At 40.4% G+C, this 20,841-nt stretch overlaps 1 protein-coding gene across 9 annotated transcripts in view; it reads left to right on the top strand.

Annotated features, from left to right (window-relative positions):
- Positions 1-20,841, top strand: part of TCF20 (transcription factor 20) — a 181,490-nt gene that overhangs the window by 135,063 nt on the left and 25,586 nt on the right. The window contains exon 3 of one of the 9 annotated variants that reach the window (XM_042467739.1): positions 3,193-3,254. The exons of the other annotated variants lie outside the window; for them this stretch is intronic. Coding sequence (XP_042323673.1) covers positions 3,193-3,198 — 6 coding nt within the window. The 3' untranslated portion in view covers positions 3,199-3,254. Of the gene's footprint in view, positions 1-3,192; positions 3,255-20,841 lie in introns of those variants that run through there. 9 annotated transcript variants of the gene reach the window in all.

Genomic DNA, 20,841 nt, shown 5'->3' with positions numbered 1-20,841 from the left:
TATATATGTGGAATCTACTTGCTTTAGTTAGGGTAGATCTGGTGGAGGTTATCTTTCCATGAATAATGCAGATGGAATAATTTTTAATTCTGTCCTACATCTGTGGTCTGTTTAAAACAAAAACTTTAAAACTTTTGGCATATTTTAGCTATAGTTGATTTCATGTTTTAAATTTTAAATAAGTATTATTACAGTCACCAGTAAAAGTTCTTCTTTATTTTCAAAAATAACATAAACAGCCTTGAAAATAATATCGTCTTATTTTGGCAATTCAGCTACAATAGTAAAACAGCAATTTCCCCTTGAAACAAAATGCACAAAGAGTGAATGTATTGTTTTGCAGTTGAATAATAGTTCTGCAAGAGCATGGTCCAAACTTGAAAACAAGTTGTAGTTGTTTTATAACAACATGTATGCTGTTTACCTATTGCATTGCTGAAATATGGCAGTGAAGTAATCTGCTCTTGGAAAAAAAATGGCTCCTTGTTGCTGGCACAAAACCATCGAAGGGCCTGTAACAAAGTGGTGGTGGAACATGGAATATACTGTACTCTATCTAGGTTTTAGGTCCAGCAGGCTGTTAGTAGAACAAGGCAACAAAAAAGATTAAATGGTCAAAGAATCCCATTTATGAGGGAAGGTTACAGCATCTAGGACTGTTTGGCTTCAGAAAAAGAAGAATAAGAACCCTTGCACTTCATACAGTTAGAATGCTATGATTCTACATATATTGCTATGGCATCTTCCTATGGAATTCTGTGGGTTTGTAGAATACAGATACCCTTTCCTAAACTGCAAGTCTCAGATTCCAGTAAATGCTACATAGAATCATTATGGAGTTGGAAGAGACCACTAGGGCCATCAAGTCCAACCCCTTGCCATGCAGGAAATCCCATTCAAAGGATCCCTGACATGGCCATCCAGCCTATGTTTAAAGACCTTTAAGGAAGGAGACGTCACTGCACTCTGAGGGAGTGTGTTCCACTGTTGAACAGCCCTTACTGTCAGGAAGTTCCTCCTAATCTTGAGGTGGAATCGCTTTTCCTGCAGTTTGCATCCATTGTTCCGCATTTTAGTCTCTGGAGCAGCAGAAAACAAGCTAGCTCCCTCCTCAGTATGACTTCCTTTCAAACATTTAAACAGGGCTATCATATCACCTCTTAACCTTCTCTTCTCCAGGCTAAACATCCCCAGCTCCCTATTGCTCCGATATTACATTAGCCAGTTATTTTAATATTCTTGGATGTAGTTCATCTGATCCTGGAGACTTATATTCATTTAGATTAACCAGGTATTCCTGTACTACCTCCATATTCTGTGCTGAAATTCCCGTATTCTGACCTGTGCTCCATTTTCCTCAGGTTGAGCACCTTTTGCCTTTTCTGAGAAGACTGGAGCAAAGAAGGTGTTGAGTAATTCTGCCTTTTCTCTGTCCTCAGTGAGGATTTTGCCATCTTCTGCATGCAGTGGCCCTACCATTTCCTCCATCTTCCTTTTGCTGCAGACATATCCAAAAAAGCTCTTTTTGTTGTTCTTAACCTCTCTAGCAAGCCTGAGTTCATTCTGTGCTTTAGCTTTTCTGACTTTACCCCTAGACATGCTAGTTATTTGTTTGAATTCCCCTTTGATGAGTTCCCCATTTTTCCATTTCTTATACATGTTCCGTTTAAAATTTAGCTCAGTTGAAAGTTCCTTAGTCATCTATCCTGGTTTCTTGAGACATCTCCCATTTTCATCCTGATTGGAACTCTTTGAAATTGTGTCTTCAGTATCTCCCTTTTAAGAAACTCCCATCCATATTGAACTCCCTTCTCTTTTAGTATTCCTGACCATGGGATCGCCCCCCCAGTATTTCTCTAAGTTTATTAAAACCAGCTTTCCTAAAGTCTAGAATGCGTGCCTGGCTTCTCCTTTCCATTGTATAACATGGTTAAGTGGTATCATAATGCTGTAATTGTGTAGTGTGAAAGAGCCTTAAGAGGAGACGTTACAGAAGTGTCTAAAGCTATGTAACTTGTGGAGAGGGTGATTGGGAAACACACTTCTTCCTCTCTCATTGTACGAGTCTAGGACTATCCCATGAAGCTGAATGTTGTGAAATTAAGGATAAATTAAAGAAAGTACCTTTTTACACACAGTGTGTTGTTAGAAATTGGAATTTACTGTCACAAGAAGTGGTAATGACTACCACTTGGGACAACTTTAAAAGAGGATTGACAGATCCATAGAAGATGAAATTAGCTGCACGTGCTAGTCACAATGCATGTGCATCCTTTAATACTAGCTGTATACTAGTTCCTGGGAAGCATGAGCAAGAGGGTGCTGTTGCACATGTCCTCCTTGTGAACTTAACATAGATAACCAGTAGGACACTGTGTGAACAGAATGCTTGATTAGGTGGGCCTTTGGTCTTTTCCAGCATGTTTTTACTGACCAGAGTAGGATACGGGGGAAGAGTAGTAGTAGAATCATAGAATTACAGAGCTGTAGTCGAAGGCTTTCATGGCCGGAATCCATGGTGTTTTGTGGGGTTTTCGGGCTGTGTGGCCATGTTCTGGAAGAGTTTATTCCTGACAGATGCTGGCGAAATGTCAGGAACAAACTCTTCCAGATCATGGCCACATAGCCCGAAAACCCCATAAAAAACTAATTACGGAGCTTTTCTGTACATGTTGCCAGTGTGTTTCCAACCCCAATTCAAAATGCTGGTTATGTCCAGGATTTCTGGTGGACTGTATCTCCCCTATAAGCCTGTCTACTCGCATTCTCTCAGTCTTACCACCTTTACAGGCATAGCTGCTGAAGTGCTGAGACAAGACATTCTTAGTGATTGCTCAAGGGTCAGAAATGCTCTTTAAAGGGAGGCCCAAATGCCCCTTCCTGGCTGCCCTTCATTCAGCTGGCAAAGACTTTTTAAAAATTCTGGCAGGCTTTTGAGAATTGAAGTTTTTAAAGAAAGAGCTTTTAAGAGGGTGGTGAATTGTTTTAATTGTACCATTTTAAAATGGCTTTTAAAATAATTTTTAATTGTATGCTTTAGCAATAGCAGTAGCATTTACATTTCTGTACTGGTTATCAGTGAATTCATGTTGTTAGTTTTGGCTCAGTTCTTCAGTCTGTTGAGGCTGCCATGAATCTAGATCCTGTCTTCTGAGGTAATGGCTACCCCTTCTATTTTGGTATCATCTACAGATTTGATGAGCATCCCTTCCACTCATTGATCTGAGAGAGAGAGAGCGAGAGCAGACAGTACAAGTGAGTGTGAAGGGGACTTTCTTTCCCATGTAACTTTACAATAAATTAGAAGACCAGTTGTGGACAGGGCCAGTGCTCTGGCCGAGAGGTTGGGGTTTTTGGTCTCCATGATAAACTTCAGCTGAGCACAAATAGACGCACAGACCTTCCGGGTACAGTGTGCTTCAAACAAACTTTAATGAGGTAGTTAGCTTCACTCCCTTTTCCACAAACAAGGTATAGAGTCTACCAGAGTTTGAGCCTAGTTACAGCACGGATTCAAGTCCCAGTCTCACAACCTTGAACCCGAGGGCTTGAGAATTCTCACACACAGTTTCTCCTACTCAGTGCCTTCGCAACATGCCTTCTCAGAAAGTTCAAGTTCGGCCTTCTCCCTTTCCGCCAGTTGGGGCCCCATGCTCCCACTTTTCCCCTCGTAGGTCTCACCAGGTTCCTTCCAAGTTAAATTGACTTCGACCTGCACAGCCCCAACCTGGATTACCAAAGTCCTCTCCCAAACTACCTTCCCAGCGGGGGTCGACTGACTTGACTTCTTGATGAGGTCCGACTCACGGACGTTCATGAGCTGCATGTAGACTAATGGGGCACCCCACCCTAAGGGGACTCCTTTTTACCTGCGTTCTCCCTCGTCCGTCCGCCTCTCCACGACCCCGTCTTCCACGTGCTCTCCTCCTCCCAAATGCCTCACCCTCCTTCCTTATATGGGCCCCGAGTACCTCCCCCTCGCTCTGGGACATGTCTGTCTCTTCCTTTCGTTTCTCCACCTGTGTCCCCTCATCTCTTCCCTCTGTAGGCCTTCTGGGCCCTCCTGACTGCCTGTCTGTTCTCCTGCCTGCTCAACCTGAACCTCCTCCTGTGTCACCTTTTCACACCGGGCCTGGTGATCAAACATCCAACTTTAGTTAGGGAAAGAAATGAATTTCTGTTTTCCACTCTGACAGACCAGAATCTGGCAAAAATGAAGTCCCAGGACATGTGCTTGTACATTCTAATATAGTTTGCCAAGGTTGCCAAGTAACTACTGCAAAACACACATGCTAGGAAAATTGTATGAGTTAACAACTGTGATAGAAGTCAAAACCTTTAGGTGCCAGTTGGTCATGTGTGACCTCTTGTAAGGTAAAGAGCCATTCCCCAGTTTTTTGGTGTCACAGGAAACAAAAGATGCTATGTAATATTTGCAGTGTAAGCTTGTTTTGGAAGAAGTTCCTTAGCACCTTCATAGCCTTAGCATGGGCCACTGGCTTGTGGGTTTCCATGGGTCTCAATACTGTCCCCTGTGCTTTTTAACATCTATGTGAAGCTGCTGGTGAAGGTGATACCCAGCTCTGTCTCTCATTTACTGCTGATGGCAAGGAAGGTGTGGAATTGCCTCAATGTGGTGAAGGATGTAGGGGAATAAATTGAGGTGTAATACAGAGAAGAAAGAAGTTCTGTTGGTCAGCTGGAAAGCTGGCTTAGGGTTGAGATCACAGTCTGTTCTAGATGGAGTTGCACACTCTGATCAGGTTCATAGTGTGGGGGTGCTCTTGGACCCAGCACTGTTCTTGGAAGACCAGGTGGCTGTGGTGCCCCAAAATGCCTTTGCCCATCTTTGGCTGATGTGCCGACTCTGCTGTTTTCTAAGAATGGTAGATATGGCTACAGTAGTTCCTGCCTTAGTTGTGTATGCATATGTCAGTGCCCTCAAGTTGCCTGTCAACTTTATGGTGACCCCATAAATTTGACAGGATTTTCTTAGACATGAAATACTCAGAGGTGATTTTGCCAGGTCCTTCCTCTGAAATAAAGCCTGCAGCATTTGCTATTCATTGGTGGTTTTCCTTCCAAATGTTAATCAGGGCTCACCTTATGTAGCTGTCTAGATCAGATGGGATCTTTAGGGTATTCAGGTGACTTACCTCTGTATTAGACTGTATTAGGGCTACCCTTGAAAAGTGTTTGAAAGCAGCAGCTAATAGAAAATTCGGCAACTAGAATGTTGTCAAGTGTGCATTTCACCTGACCATAAAGTGCTGGTGTTAGAAGAATTGCACTGACTTTGCTTCTGAGTGCCATTCAAAGTGCTGGTTTTGATCTACAATGTCTTAAACAACCTAGGGCCAGGATATCTAAAACACTACTTCCTCTAATATGAGTTTGCCTGAAATAATGAGATTCTCAGTAGAGGCCCTATTGTGTATCCCACCTTTCAAGGCTACGTTGATCTGTACATCTGGCAGGGCTTTCTGTGGAGCAGCACCTTGACTATGTAACATCCTGTCAGGAAAGTTAGGCTGGCTTCATCTCTCCTAAGCTTCCAGTGGGCAACTACAATGGTCCATCCATATTAGCTAGGTTTAGGGGTGAAGGACCCCTGTGAATGGAAAAACTGCACATTAAAAAACACTTACCTGAGAGAACACCTCTCTAGGAACCTCCAAGTTCTCCAGTGCAACTCTATGGTCAACATCTGCCAGAAGTTGATCATAGAATCATACTGGAGGACCTACAAATGCCTAGAGAAATGTTTTCTCTAGGAACTTCTAGGTTCTCTAGCAGAACTCTATGGTCAACTTCTGGCAGTGTTGCATTATAGGACCTAGACATTCCTAGAAGGAGCATATTAATCAAAAGCACAACTAATCAAATCCCCAAAAGTCAAAGCTTCAGATGTGGAGGGCCAACTGCATATCTGTGTTATTGCACATGGCTTTTGTGGAGTTGCAATCATAAAAACCATTTATAGTTTGTTTTTAAAGTAGAGGTAGGGCAAAATGTGATCCCACTAAATCACACTGGTAACCCAAATAATCAGGTTCAGTAGCTGGTGTTTCTCAGTGCTATTGTTGATTTCAAATCCTGGCTTTTTCCCTCAGAAGACAATGAAGCTATTTATTTTTAAGAAAGAAAGAAAACAGTTTACTTCTTCTGATAGAAACTCTATTAAACAATGGAACTCTTTAATACCTAACGAAGTACTAAGAAGAAACTTGGTGAAATAGATACTGTATAAAATTCTTAGGAGCTGAAGTATTCTGTAGTGCTATGAAAAATCCTTAGATTAATTTTATTTTAAACTGGGAGAATCTCATGTTTTTATTTTGGTTAAACATTGATCAACTACACTAAAAAAAACTACAAATAAAAAATATACAGTAAAAAAGGAAAGAAAAAGGTAATGAACGAATACAAGAAAAAAATCAGAAAAGGAAAAAAATACAATGGCTTTCAATTTTCTATATGGTGGTTTTATGTCTAAGTAAGGAGAAATACAGATGGGCAGAAAGGGACGGCAAGAGGCCACCCCTTTCTCCCCTGGATCATTGCTGTGGTGACCGTACGTAACGGCACAATGTGCTAGGAAAAAGGAGCTGCAAAAAGCTGCTCCTTTGTCTGCTGCTACAGAGGTGCCGTAAGTGCCCTGGTGGGGTGCTGTGTTGTTCCTTGTGTGGCAGCCGCTTGGACGTTGTGGACGAGGCACGTCATCATGCTCCACTCTACCAAGCCAAGATGGCACCCGTGGTACCAGACCTAAATTTCTTCTTCCTCTTATACTAAGTTATTACACTTCTTTTTAAACCGTCCTACTAATTATCGAAATCTACGGTTTACATAATATTTTCTTCTTTTTGAAAAAAGGCAATCAAAGCCTCCCTGTTCTTCAAAAAGGATTTCAATTCGTTTTCCCTTATCAGAGCAGATAATTTGTCCATTTCAGCTAAAACATTTGATTCTATCAGCCACTCTTCTTTTGTTTGTATTGTAAAATTTTTCCATCCTTGTGTATTTAAACAACGTTTAGATACAATGTTCTTTTGTATTAATTATATATGGGACATTTCAGAGAAAGCTAGATCTACATAGCTTGATAGTGGAGTGGGATTTCAATCTCTGGTTCTGCCAGCTGTTCACAAGTTGGCCATACATTTATACAGGGCCTAGCCATGTAGGCACAAAGTGTATGATTATTTGCTGTCCTTTAGGTAAGTTAGTAATTATGCTAGCTAGAACTATCTGTTTTACATATCGGAAGCTAGTTTTGACTTTATTTATTTATTTATTTGATTTATATTTAAACTTTCTCATGCAGGACTCAGGGCAGACGTTACATGAGTGAACCTCAGGCTACTATGTTTCCCTTTCCTGATTTCCAGTTTAGTGTCAAGCCATGGTTTGCTATTGCATTTGAACAGAGTGTATTGTAGGAATTAATTGTAGAAACTAAATGGCCTTTTGTAAAAGGAAGCTGCCTTTTGCAGAATCTGGCTACTGACCCATTTATCCCAGCATTTTTGGCGCTGCGGGAATTCAGGGAGAATTTTCCTAACCCAAGCTGGAAATTGAACCTGAGATTTCCTGCCTGCAAACATATGCCTATAACAAAATGACACAGAACATAGTTGGCTAGCAAACATTAGTCTCTGGCATGTTTTAGCATATTTTATTTAAATAATTCAGGATAAGAAGAGATTGTGGGATTTCTGTAATACATGCTATGCAATAATAAAATAATATTCTAAGAACTCTTTTTTCATATATAGGAGAATGGTGTACGGGAAATGGTACTTTCCCCCCTTAGCAACAGAACTCTCAGTATTCTATTGTTGTTTTTTTAACATGCCACTACCTGAGGTGCAGTCTACCTTGATAGAATGTTAACACAACGAAAAATAACTTAAACCTCATAAATATTACACAGAGATTCAGATTGTAGAAAACACACTCCTTGATGTGTTAAAATTGCTTTGGAGGCCTTGAGGTGTGGGGCCACAAAGGTTTTAGAGTTGAAACCTTGATAACTGAGCCAGGAATGCATTATGTAGATAGTGCGGCCCAACTCTTGATTTGCATTATGGTATCACCTGATAGTAAAAGCAACACTGAAAACTTCATAATTTCTAGAATCAGGGTGTATACAGTTTTATGCATTTTCTTCAGAAACAGACGTTCTTTGCCTTGTACTTCTGGTGTTGTTGTTTTTTTTTTTAAAATCTTTCCCTTCTGAGTTAAATCTTAACTGGGCTGGAGGAGTTATTTTATCCTGGTCTTATATTTATAGTTGAATGATTAGTTTGTTATGAATAATAATAAATAAAGTTAATTCCATTGTTTCATAATAAGTTAATTAATATGATATTTTCATAGTTATTATAAGTCAATTACTGTTGTATTCGATTCGTACATTAAATATTTTGGATGAGTAAGTTGTTTCATTTCATTTCATGATGATATATCTAACCTCAGAAGACTGGTCCCTGATTTATTTTTCTTTACATGTGTTTGTTGTTGGGTGCCTTCAAGTCATTTTCAACTTATGGGTTCCCTAGGGCAAAATTAAAATGGGGCTTTCTTTGCAAGTTTTGTTCAGAGAGGGTTTTGCCATTGCAGTCCTCTGAGGCTGAAAGTGTGTGACTTGTCCAGGGGCCACCAATGGGTTTACATGGGAATTGAACCCTGATCTCCAGAATCATAGTCCAAGGCTCAAACCACTATGCCACACTGGCTCTTTTGTCCTTAAGCCATATATTGGTGAATTGCTTTCTAAGCATATATTTGACCAATTTTACAGTCCAAAAGACACACTTTGAGAGTCCTCTGTGTGCCTGTGTGTTCAAAGAATGCTAGAGAAAGCTACTTTGGAAGCTTTCAGAACTTTTCCCTCTTCAGTTTTCATGTAGGCTTGAGTGAGTTGATAGAGAAGCTAGTCATGAGTAGGGACTAGACTGGCCTTTCCCAATTTAGTCTCCTCCAGATAAGTTGGGCAGCTACCATCATCCCTTAGCTGGTATGGCCATATTGAATGTGGGTTGAGAGATCTTATTTAAAACCACAACTAGAGGGAAGCAGGAAAGGAAAGAATGAACAAACCCCCCAACATCATTTGAACAGGCTGCTTGAGAAATAGGATAATAATGTATTGAGCCGGAGTGTCCCACCAGTCCTTAAAAAATAAAAACCAACCAAACAACAAGGAAAAAAAAACTTGCTTTCACCTCTCAGTCTTCACCTTTTCTGTTGTGTCTCTTTTGATTGTAAGCTTCCAGACAAGGACTGTCATTTATTGATTTTACGTAAGCAGCTGTTTCAGACTTTTTGGCCAAAGTGTGACAATAAAACCTTTTAAATTAACATATTGTAATTTTAGTCTCAAAGACTGTTCGCAATATAGTTCACAACATGCAGTTGTGAATGTCAGGTTGGCTGGTATGTTCTGTAGAATGAGGCACTGGGGTGAGACTTGAAATGCTGCCTGACTTAGATGGAGGTATAGAATCATAGAATAGGTAGGAAGAATGTCGCTCCTATCTAGCCACTATAATCTTCAGATTAGTTACTGTGGTGTCCACTGTTGAATGAAGAGTGATGATAAGGAGAATAAGCCCTATGCTTTTGGTCCATTTGCTGTCTACTCAACTCATCCCACTTCCCTTGCCTGGAGCCCCTGATCTTCTCATATATACTTTCTATTTCTCTGTACTGACACCTGGTACTAGTCAGGGCAAAAAGTCAGGGTGTTCTTGTTACTACTGACCTAGCTACACTAATGTAAGAGTCATGCCTTTAGTCAGGTAACTGATTACTCAGCATACCATTTTAGACATTATAGTATGAATTCCTGGGCCTGTGATAATCTATGTTAAATTATATCCCGTTGTCTAAAGATGCTCATCACAAACTTTTAAATGGCACCGTTTTATACTGGTCAGATAAATGGTCTAATAAGGGCCTTTATCTGATTTTCATCAACTTGCTGTAAAGTTTCCACAATACTTACTCATTACTTATTTCATTTCTTTAAGTCAGAGATAGGTGTTGTAAACTAGAATGCTCTTCTCTGTTTACAAAGTGCAAATTTCAGTTGAATAGACACTGTTCTGCTGGGAGGCCAGTCTAGACATTCCTGAAGGAAGTGTCCAGTAATAAAAATACCTATTCCAGACACCTGTCCCAGGGACGTAGCTAGGATTTTAGGAAGGGGGGGGGTCCAGACTAAGTGCCACCATTATAATGGTGCTTGAGTGCGGCGGCGCAGCAGCACACACCATTCATTTTTCTAATGGAAGGGGGGGGTCCGGACCCCCAGATCCCCCCCCTGGCTACATCCCTGCCTGTCCCTCTATAATGAAATACTTTTTGATTGTGGCGAAGCACAATTGTGATAAAGCACATTGCTGTTAACATCAGTCTACCCAAAATCCCTTGACCCTTCCAGATATATAGCATGTTTTTACAAAGATTCTGTAGTTCTATTCAGGAATAGAAAGTGAAGTTAAATCAACACATTTTTAAAAAGGATATGTGCTAATGCCAGTTGTAGCATAAATTCCTGGGTTCATAACAATCTGCTAAATTACATGCTTTGATTGAGAGTTCCTGCATGGCAGGGGGTTGGACTTGATGGCCCTTGCGGTCTCCTCCAACTCTATGATTCTATGATTCTGTTCTAAGATTCTCTCATCTAAGCTTGTGCATCACAACCTTCTGAATCCAGTACAGTATGCAACGAATAGTTAAACATCCCTGTTAATGTTTATTAGTTCCTCTCCTCATTGATCAGCTGATTCATTCTGAAGTCCAGGGATGGGGAGACCTTTGCTTCACATAGTAAGTAGATCAGTATGAGTAACAACTGGGGTCCCTTCGACTCACTTTCACGTCCAATTCCAATCACCTCCTCAATGTGGTTCAAGAGCACCATCCCAGGATTTTCCACTTCTTTGGGATACCATCATTGTCACTTTGCCAAGGTAAGATAAATTGGTTTTAAAAAGAGTTGATCCTGTTGTGGCAAAACAAGAATGATGGAACTCCCAAAAAGCAGCTGGTATTTTTTTCTTCAGATTTCACCCCAGTGGCTCTTTCTGTGAGGAACAATGCAAACATCATTCTTTGTCAGATAATGAGACCCAGAGACAAATTCTGAGATCATCTCCCATTTAAACTCTGCCATAGGTGCACTGCCATGACCCTGCAGTGATAGAAGAGCATTTTAGAAGTTCTCCCCAACCTGGCAAACAGCAGTCACTGTGCTTCTACAGTTCAGTCTGGCACCATCTCAGGCATTATTCTATGTACTTTGCTCCTTGAGTACAGCGGTCCCTTGGTATCTGTTGGCGCTTGGTTCCAGAAACCACCATGGATACCAAAATCTGTGGATGCTCGTCTCATTATATACAATGACATAATAAAATGGTGTCCCTTATATAAAGTGGCAAAATCAAGGTTTGCTTTTTGGAATTTATATATTTTAAAAATATTTTCAAGCCGTGGATGCTTGAATCTGTGGATAAAGAATTGGTGGATATGGAGGGTGCACTGTACATTTGCCTTTTTCCTGAGCGTGGCACTGTGGGGCAAGTTTGGACATCATGCCAGACTCAAAGGTGGGAGTGTCCCACCCCACCCCCATCATGGTGGGAGAAACTGTGCTACAGCTGCCTGGGAAAGGTGCAAATATCCTTCCTCAGAAAGCAAAGTATTTGTTATTGCTTTGCCAGGTAAAGTTCTGAAGAAGAGAGCTGTTTCTACACATGCAGCTTCGCCATATGAGCTAGACCTCTAAAAATCCATGTTCTGGCTCATTTGAACATTCATTATCAGAGAAAAACCCAACTGCTTCCATAGGGGAACATGTATACACAAAGATGCCAATGGTATTCCAACCACAGTTCCTGGGTGTATTTCTAACCTTATGAAGGCATGTGAATGTTAGCTGTGCCTCTGTCTATTCTTCTTGTCTGGAAAACAAACAGCTCCCAGTATGCTTATTACCTTCTCCTACAAGTGACCACAAAGTTAAAAAATAATGCAGGGGAGAAAGTGTATTCTTCTGAGGTATAATCCCAGAGGCAACTGTGGGGGTCCCTGATTTTCTTGAAATCAAGGGTGGGAATCATGCAGGACTCCAGATGATTTTGGACTACAGCTTCCAGTATTCATCATAATTGACTATGGTGGCTGAACCTGCTGGGATGTGCAGTCCAACATCTGGGAGACTGCATGATTTCCACCGTTGCTTTATATCTAGCATGGATATCCAGGCATAGACTGTATTACTTACTCAGATTTTGTTGAATTAATCATAGAATCACAGAATCATAGAGTTGGGAGAGACCCAAGGACCATCCAGTCCAACCTCCTGCCATGCAGGAACTCAAAATCAAAGCATCCCCAACAGATGGTCATCCAGCCTCTGTTTAAAAACCTCCAAAGAAGGAGATTCCACCATTCTCAGAGGGAGTGTGTTCCATTATCTAACAGCTCTTGCTGCTGGGAAGTTCTTCCTAAAATTCAGATGGAATCTCGTTTCCTGTAGTTTGTATCCATTGCTCCGTGTTCTGGTCGCTGGAGCAGCAGAAAACAAGCATGCTCCATCCTCAACATGACAATAGGGCTGTCATGTCACCTCTTTTTTTCTTCTTCTTTAAGCTAAACATACCTATCTCCCTAGTCTCTCCTCATAGGGCATGGTTTTCAGATTCATCACCCTTTTGGTCACCCTTCTCTGAACAAGCTCAAGCTTATCACTAATCACTCCTTGAACCTAGAGGAAATCCCCAATAAACCATTGATTTACCTCTATTTGGTTATTATAGCCGTTATCCTTCAAAAGCCCCATGCAGACAGGCCGCTTTTGCGCGACTTCCAGACTCTTAGGACACATGCCTCATTTAACAGCATACCTCCAAAGTGACCTGAAGCAGCTTTATTTTGGCCTGTCTGTACGGGCCCAAAGATAACAGACCTTTTCTGAAATGGAGAGATTTAGTATTCCTTTATATGTAACTTAAAATTCATGTTTCCCCAGGATTAGTATTATGGCAACCTGTAGTCTTTGGGTGGGTGGGGGGAAAATAGATTTTAAGTTTCCGGGATAAGTAATCAATGATGGCAGGTATGTGAATACTATGATATCACATTTAGGTCATCAAATGATAACAGCAGTAATCAATGATTAAGTAACGTACAAACTCATTGCCATGGCAGAGGCCTTGCGAGAAAAGCTGTCAAACAGCAGCTTGAAAGGAACCTTGCAGAAAGCAAAGTTCAGTTTCATCTATTTTAATAGTGCCTTTTAAACCACCTTTAAAGAGGGGGAAATTATCAGTACTCCTCCGTTGGGTACCTGAAAGAAGGCTCTTCCTGTAGACATCCTGCTTGACTTTGCGAGGAATGATAAACTAGTATAAATAATCATTTTGTTTTATTTATATACCGCTATTCCAAAGATCATAGCGGTGAACAGCAAGTAAGCTAATTAGCAAGTTAGCTATTTGCCCCCCACAGTCTGGGTACTCATTTAGGCCTCAGAGGTGCAAGCCGAGTCGAGCTTGGGCCCTTTTGCTGGTCTTGAACTCGCAACCTTGTGGTTTTGAGTGAATGGCTGCAGTACAGGCATTTAACCACTGCGCCACCAGGGCTCGTAGTAGGCTTGTAGGAGTGGAAAAGAAGTGTTTCATTTCATGTGCTCCTGGACAAATATTCCAATCTGCCCTGGCCAGCATAGCCAATAATGACTGTAATCCAGTAACGTATGGAGGGTCATAGTTGTCCACCAGATCTTTTGCCCTGCTCCCTGCCCTTGAATTACGTTTCATAATCACTTTTAATGTGCTAAATTCTCATTTTGCCTGGGCAAAAGTAGTTGCTAAAGTTAAGTTTTCTGTTGCTTCGGGGATGTTTTTGTCTACAAATTTGCCATGCAAAGCCCTTATAGTGCTAACAGTTTTGATTTAAACTTACCTCTCTCCCCTCAATAGTTTTTTGTTTGAAATTGCACATTCTATTTTCATGGCCCCTTCCAGAAGAGATATAGTTTGTTGCAGCAGTCATGCAGTTGCTGCATAGACTGCATGCAGACCCAATTTTCTGAGGAAAATGCTTCTGTTGTGGGAGGAAAAATATGTTTTATCAGTAGCACTAGATAGCTGTGGTAAACAAGTAATGAAACAAAGGCATGTGTATGTTTCAAAGGCTGATTTCACATCATGCTCTATAATGTACTGTATACCCTTTTAAATTGTAGTACAAGAATTGATTTAAAGATATTGTTACCAGGATAGATTGCATGGAAGAATGTTTTAAAAACTTTATTTATTCTCTTTAGTTCCTTTGATTGTAGCTCTTAAATTATTTCTTTTTCTTTAAGAGTAGAAAAAGTTAAGTCTGGTCGTAGTGTGAACTTTCATGTTAGTGACTATATGCCATAAAGATACTCCTAAAGCCAAAAAGAAAATCTAAAAATAACCAACTAACTAAATTTTTAAAAAAATAGAGCCAGTCTGGTGTAATGGTTTTGGTATTGGACTTGAATGCTGGAGACCTGGGTTTGAATCCCTGCTCAGCAGTGAAAATCCACAGGGTGACCTTGGTTAAGTCACACTCTTTCAGAGGCAAACTGGCTATGAACAAAATTTGCCAAAAAGAAAAAAAAACTTGATGGGTTTACCATAGAGTTGCCATAAGCAGGAAATGACTTGAAGGAACACAACAACAAAATGGTTTTTTAAAAGTGTTTTTGCATTTTAGGGAGGTTGCTGCCATCTGCTGGTTGTTTGAATATATGAAACATGATAAGGAGAGGCTGTTTATGTATAATACAGTGACTGGCCTTCCAGATGTTTTGGACTTTATCTACCAGAAACCCAGAAGATTGGCCAAAATGGCTGAGGCTTTTGGGAGCTGAAGCCCAAAACACCTGGAGGGCCAAAATTTGGGAAGCGCTGGTATAATACTTGTATATTAGTAGGATTGTACAGTGCACCTGCGCTGTACGCGGCTTTGAGCACACGCGCATAGGCAGAATTTGCCTTATGTGGCGGGGGGGTGGGTCTGGAACAGATCCCCCGTGTAAGGCAAGGTTCCACTCTACCTGTACGGTTTCTTGAACACTATCTCACTTTATTTTTCTTAAAAAAACAAAAACTAAAGTGCAGATAATTTATAGGCAGTCCCAAAATCAAGAGCAAAGAAAGCAGCAATAGCCTCCAACATCAAACAACAAAAATGGCTGGAAAACACTCTCAGCCCCAGAAAACCCTGTAACAGGTTTGTCTTTGGGTCAAGGATTTGAAAGCACACAAAGACGAGAAGAGGAAGGTTAAAATCAATCGATTTTGTGGATTTGTTCTCATTGGGGACTGAAAAATGAATTTAGGTCATAAGCAGCAGTAATAAGAAAAATAAATTACTCATTGCTCACCACTAAGAGCTTTTTGAAGCATCTGTTTTCACCAAGGGCTTGGAGAAAAGTAAAAGTTTGGATTGGACCCCTAAATGTAGAACATACTTATTTCAGACCCTTTGCTTCAGCCATTCTCTTTCATTGTTTTAAACAGGGTTGAGAGTCGTACAATACTCCAGACGTTACTGGATTGCAGTTTCCACCAGAGCAGGCAACAATTGCTAATGCTAAAAGATGATTAGACTTGCAGACCCAACAACTTCTGAAAGTTTTGAAAAGTTCTGGGGGAAAAACCCCCTTTTAGAGCTCAGGTTTTGGTTCCCTTTAGGTAGAGGTGGGAAATGTGTGGCTTTCTAAGTACTGGGGGCCTACAAATTCCATCAGCACTAACCAAACCAGAGGCTAGATCTAGAGGTTATGGGAATTATAATCTGGTAATCTCGCTTAGACCCTGTGTTCTTCAAAATTGCTTTAGGCCAGTGATTGCAAGCCTTTTACAGACCGAGTGCCCAAACTGCAACCCAAATGCCACTTATTTATCACAAAGTGCCACGTTCCTCTGGCTTTCTAGTAATTCTGGTGAACTCTGTGGTGGTGTGACAGAGCGTGTGCCCACAGAGAGGGCTCTGAGTGCCACCTCTGGCACCTGTGCCATAGGTTCGCCACCAGTGCTTTAGGCTGTATCCCTATACCCACTTACCTGGGAATAAGGTCCACTGAAGACAGTAGTTGTTTGTACAGAATTGTGATGTTTATGTGTCTTTCCTGTTCCCTCTCCCATTTCTCCCCCCCCCCCCCATAATTTTAAGGTGCTGCTATTTTAGAGGAACTCTAGTTTTGGGCAAACCTCACTCTTGTTCATTCATTATTCTTATTTCACCATTTTTGTTTTAGGGCATCTTGAGGACTTTTACTTAGAAAGGATTATTTTCAACGATGCTCCTTGCAGCAAAGTAAATTGTTAAGTATTTTCTTGGAAGCATAAAACTGAGGTACAGTATGAAGGGTTGAATAGCCAAGCCTACACAAGAAGGAATTTGGAAATTCAGAGGAGAGTAAAGCTGAGAATCCAGCGATGTCTGTATCACCTGTGTAAAATACTTTTGTACCTGGTTCACATTTCAGTGTTAATAACAGGGCTCTGAAGTTGGAGTAAGGGTTTTGGAGTCAGAAACAATTTTGGGTGGAGTCGGTGTCAGTAGAAATGTACTGACTCTGATTTCAGCTCCAAAATAAAAACTTACAATATTATAACAATTATTATAAATATATCATTTTGTACTTATATTTTACCCTTTAAATTGATTAAATATTAGTTTGTTGCATAATTTACTTACATAAGAATGTTGGAAAGTTTTCTCTTTCAGAAATTTTAATCAAATAGCTATGTTTTATGTTCTATCAATCTAGCTAGCTTGATGATTCATATAGTGGTGATGAAATGCCTTATTCTCCCATTTTACTACAGTAGATTCATTATTACCAATTAATACATTTGTCATTTGTGAAAGTGTCAGAGTAGGGCAGTAGAAAATAGAGGCATTGAAGTCAGAGTTCTAATTGAAGGTTTGACGTCTGACTCCACAACCCTGGTTAATCACTGCATCAAGTCGATGACTTGACTACAGTATGTGATTGAGCCATCACAAACAGAATTTTCACATCCTTCAAATGCAAGGCTTTCCATTCAAATCATTTTCACAAAAACTTAAAAGTAACTTATTTCAGGCTCTAATTAGCTTGCATATTGAGCATCTGAGTGCAAAAATTAGTGCGCAGGTCTAGCGCAGATGAGTGGTGGATATGAACAATGATGGCCTGGCTCACCACTAATTCTGGTAACTGTCAACATGCAAGTTGTTTTACAATTGTGGTTTAGCAGCATCACAACAGAATACATCTCTGTTCCTATTATGTATGTCTGTTTTGCTGCTCAGTGGAATGCATCTCTAATATGTTTTTTCAGTATTTGACACTAGACTGTGTGAAATAAAATAAACTCGCTGTAACAGATGTTTCAGTTGAGGTGGGCAAAATTTGCTTATTTATTCAGATACTGGTGACTGTTTCCTGAGGCAAATGATTAATTTTGACCCCTTCCATTACCTAGTTTGAAGCTGAACAGTGGAAGCCATGCTTATCTATATCTGCATGGTCACCTCTCACTTTTAGTCATGCTGGATTGAAACTAATGAAGAGATGTATGTGAATGCACTTAAGTTGGTATTGAAGCTGGAAATAATTTATTTTAAATTAGTTTTGGCTAGCTTTGGAAATGTTATCTTGTGTGGTAGCTCAGTAATAGCCGAAAGGCACCAAATCCCATCTTATCTTGAAAACTAGGCAGAGTTAGCCCTGATTAGTGCTTAGATGAGAGATTGCCAATGAATATCAGCTGTAGGCTGTATTTTAGAGGAAGGAACTGGCAAAACCACTTCTGGGTATTCCTTGCCTAAGAATACCCTATGAAAATTCAGTAGAACTACATCTGCCATGTAAAAATAATCCAGGTTGACACTACTTTAGCTACCATGACTCAGTGCTATGACATTCTGGGAATTGTAGTTGGTTATGGCACCAGAGCCTTCTGACTAAGATGCAAAACACACTGCAGAAATAATCCAGTTTGAGACTGCTTTAATTGCCGTGGTTCAGTGCTAGGGAATCCTGGGAATTGTAGTTTATTGTGGCACCAGAGCTCTCTGACAGAACAGGCTAAATGTCTCACAAAACTACAGTTCCCAGAATTCCATAGCACTGAGCCATGACAGTTAAAGTGGTGTCAACCCAGATTATTTCTGCAGTGCGGGTGCAGCCTAAGAAAGCTAAAGTACTAAATGCACTAAAGTATATTTAATTTGCATATTTTTGCATAATTCTGCCACACAAGGGAGGCTAATGGGCTAATGGAGGTGTGTGTGTATTCATGGTCTGTTTCCAATAAACATAATTTACTACTTACCATAAGAAAATAAAAAGTGTCATGGAGAAGGAGCATCAAGTTTGTAGCCTGTGAACTTTGAAAGATAGTGTTGAGTGAACACATAATCGCTATCTCTTTTTTCTTCAGGCATTTAGATCAATAATGAGCGTACCTATCTTTTCTGTGGCTGTTGTCTAATACTGTGATGTTGAGGAAGTGGTAGCAGAGTTGTGTAATCCAATCCAACCAGCCACGAAGAGGGTGTTTTTGATCAAAATGTTTCGGGGGGGGGGGGGGGTGTTAAAAAGATATCTGTAAAAATTTATTGACCTTTGTTTGGTATCTGCTATGGTTCCTACTACAAATATTCAGACAACCTCATACAACCATCTACACATATTGCCTAATGCTGTTTGATTTAGGCAGAGCTTTTTGACCAAAAATACTGTCTTAATACTCCTACTGTGGCTAGAATTCCAGCTGTGGTGTTGTGATGATTGCTTTTCACAAACTGGGCCATGGCTGACAATGTTATCTGAAGTTCTTTTAAGCATCTACCAATTTCACAGAAAATCCAGCTTGATCATATATAATTTCAACATAAGAAATGTCTCAAAAAATGAACCATCTTTTTAAAGACTTGAAAGGAAGGCTTGGAACTGTCTAGCACTGTAGTAGCAAACCTATGGCACGCATGCCCTCTCTGGAATGTGAAGCCATTGTGGAGGGCATGTGGAGAGATGGGAGGGCAGGGGAAGAGGAGGAACAGGCCTTTAGCTGTCTCCTGGTAAGTCCTGCCCCTTGAAGTCCTGCCCCCAGAAGTCAGAAATCCCACCCCCGAAGTCCCATTTTCACCTCCTGGACCGGGTAACACCCAGTGCTGGAACCCCTTTGAGTTTGGGACTTGGTCCCTAAAAGGTTCACCTTCACTGGTCTAGCACCTTTAGGATGCTTGCTGGTTATTTAAAACCCTTATAATAGATTTAATGTATTAACCAGCTCAGATTGAATGCATATCCAAATTTTGAAAAGTGGGTACTAATATGTTGTGTTTAATAGAAAGTGTAATGATGAAATGGAAAATGGTTTCCTTTAAAAGGCTGAATTTTTACTCAGAGAAAGAAAATAAAATGGAATAGAAATTGTATTTAAGCAAAGGTAAGCTTGACAGTAACGCAGTTGAAAAAATTATGTGAAGAACATATTACTTCCTCAGATGCATGCAGTGAACTAGTGCCTAGGAATAGATCTTTATAATCAGGCTATATGAATAATCATAGAAATCCAAAACTTGTGGGTATGGTGATGAGGTGACATGTTCAATTTTATCTATGATTGTTAAGAGAAAGGACAGGACAAATAATGTTTCCCTAAGGCTAGGGTGGGTGGATAACCATATGAATGGTGGATAGAGTTTTGGAATGTAGACTTATGCTGGCTGGGTTATCATAATTAAAACTGAACATGTCACCTTATCACCAAATCCACAAATGTTGCATTTCTATGGCTTTTCATATATCCTTCTTATAGAGGGTCTGTTCCTAGGCACTAGTTCACTCCTTGCATCTGAGGAAGTTTACAAAAGCTTATGCTACAATCTCTTTCTCTCTTGGTTAGTCTCAAAGGTATTACAAGACCCCTTGGCATACTGAAGATCCTGAAGTGTAAAAAGATACATAATTGAACACTAAAGTTAGGATTGGCATACAATCATATTTCCAATTTCTATGTCTGGTTGCAAAAGTTGGGCAGTGAAGAAAACTGATAGGAAGAAAATCGAGTCATTTGAAATATGATGCTAGAGAAGAGTACTGTGGATATTGTGGACTGCTAAAAATACCATTAAATGGGCCCTAGAACACTCCCTAGAAGCTAAGATGATTGAACTGAGGCTATTGTGCTTTGCTCATGTCATGAAAATACATGACTCATGACAGTAATGCGAATCAGGATAGAAGGCAGCAGGAAAAAAGGAAGATCACATTTCAAATGGATAGACTCAATCAAGGAAACCATGGCCCTGAATCTGGGAGACCTGTAGATATTGGGGTGACTTGGAGGTCTCTTATTCATAGGGTCACCATAAGTTGAGGTCAACTTGGTAGCAGTTAACAAAAAACAAACAAAAACCCCTAAATCAGACAGATTGAGCTTCAGGGCCTGAGGTATCCTATCCACCCCTAAAGTAATAGTGATCAGACAGATAGTTTATGTCTGAATGACTCCAAGGGTTTGGGAGGTGCTGTTGAACAGAGAGACTAGAGAGTTAGTTCCTGATTAAGTCTGGTTACAGGACTTCTCCTACATTCCAACCAGACATTCTTCAGGTGTTTTTGAGATGCCTAGAGGGGATTTCCGACATGGCATAGCAGATGTTAATAAAAAGCTGGGTTTATATGAAAGTTGTGTGGTGCTTGTTCTTGCTAGGAAGTTTCTATGTTATCCTAAGGCTAGCAGTGAACAAAGAGGAAAATGCAGTGACTGGGAAGTTGTGCTT

This window comes from Sceloporus undulatus, chromosome 5, assembly GCF_019175285.1.
Source record: "Sceloporus undulatus isolate JIND9_A2432 ecotype Alabama chromosome 5, SceUnd_v1.1, whole genome shotgun sequence".
Classification (NCBI taxonomy): domain Eukaryota; kingdom Metazoa; phylum Chordata; class Lepidosauria; order Squamata; family Phrynosomatidae; genus Sceloporus; species Sceloporus undulatus.
Note: the sequence above shows the minus strand (reverse complement) of the source record. Positions and strands in the feature narration are given on the sequence as shown.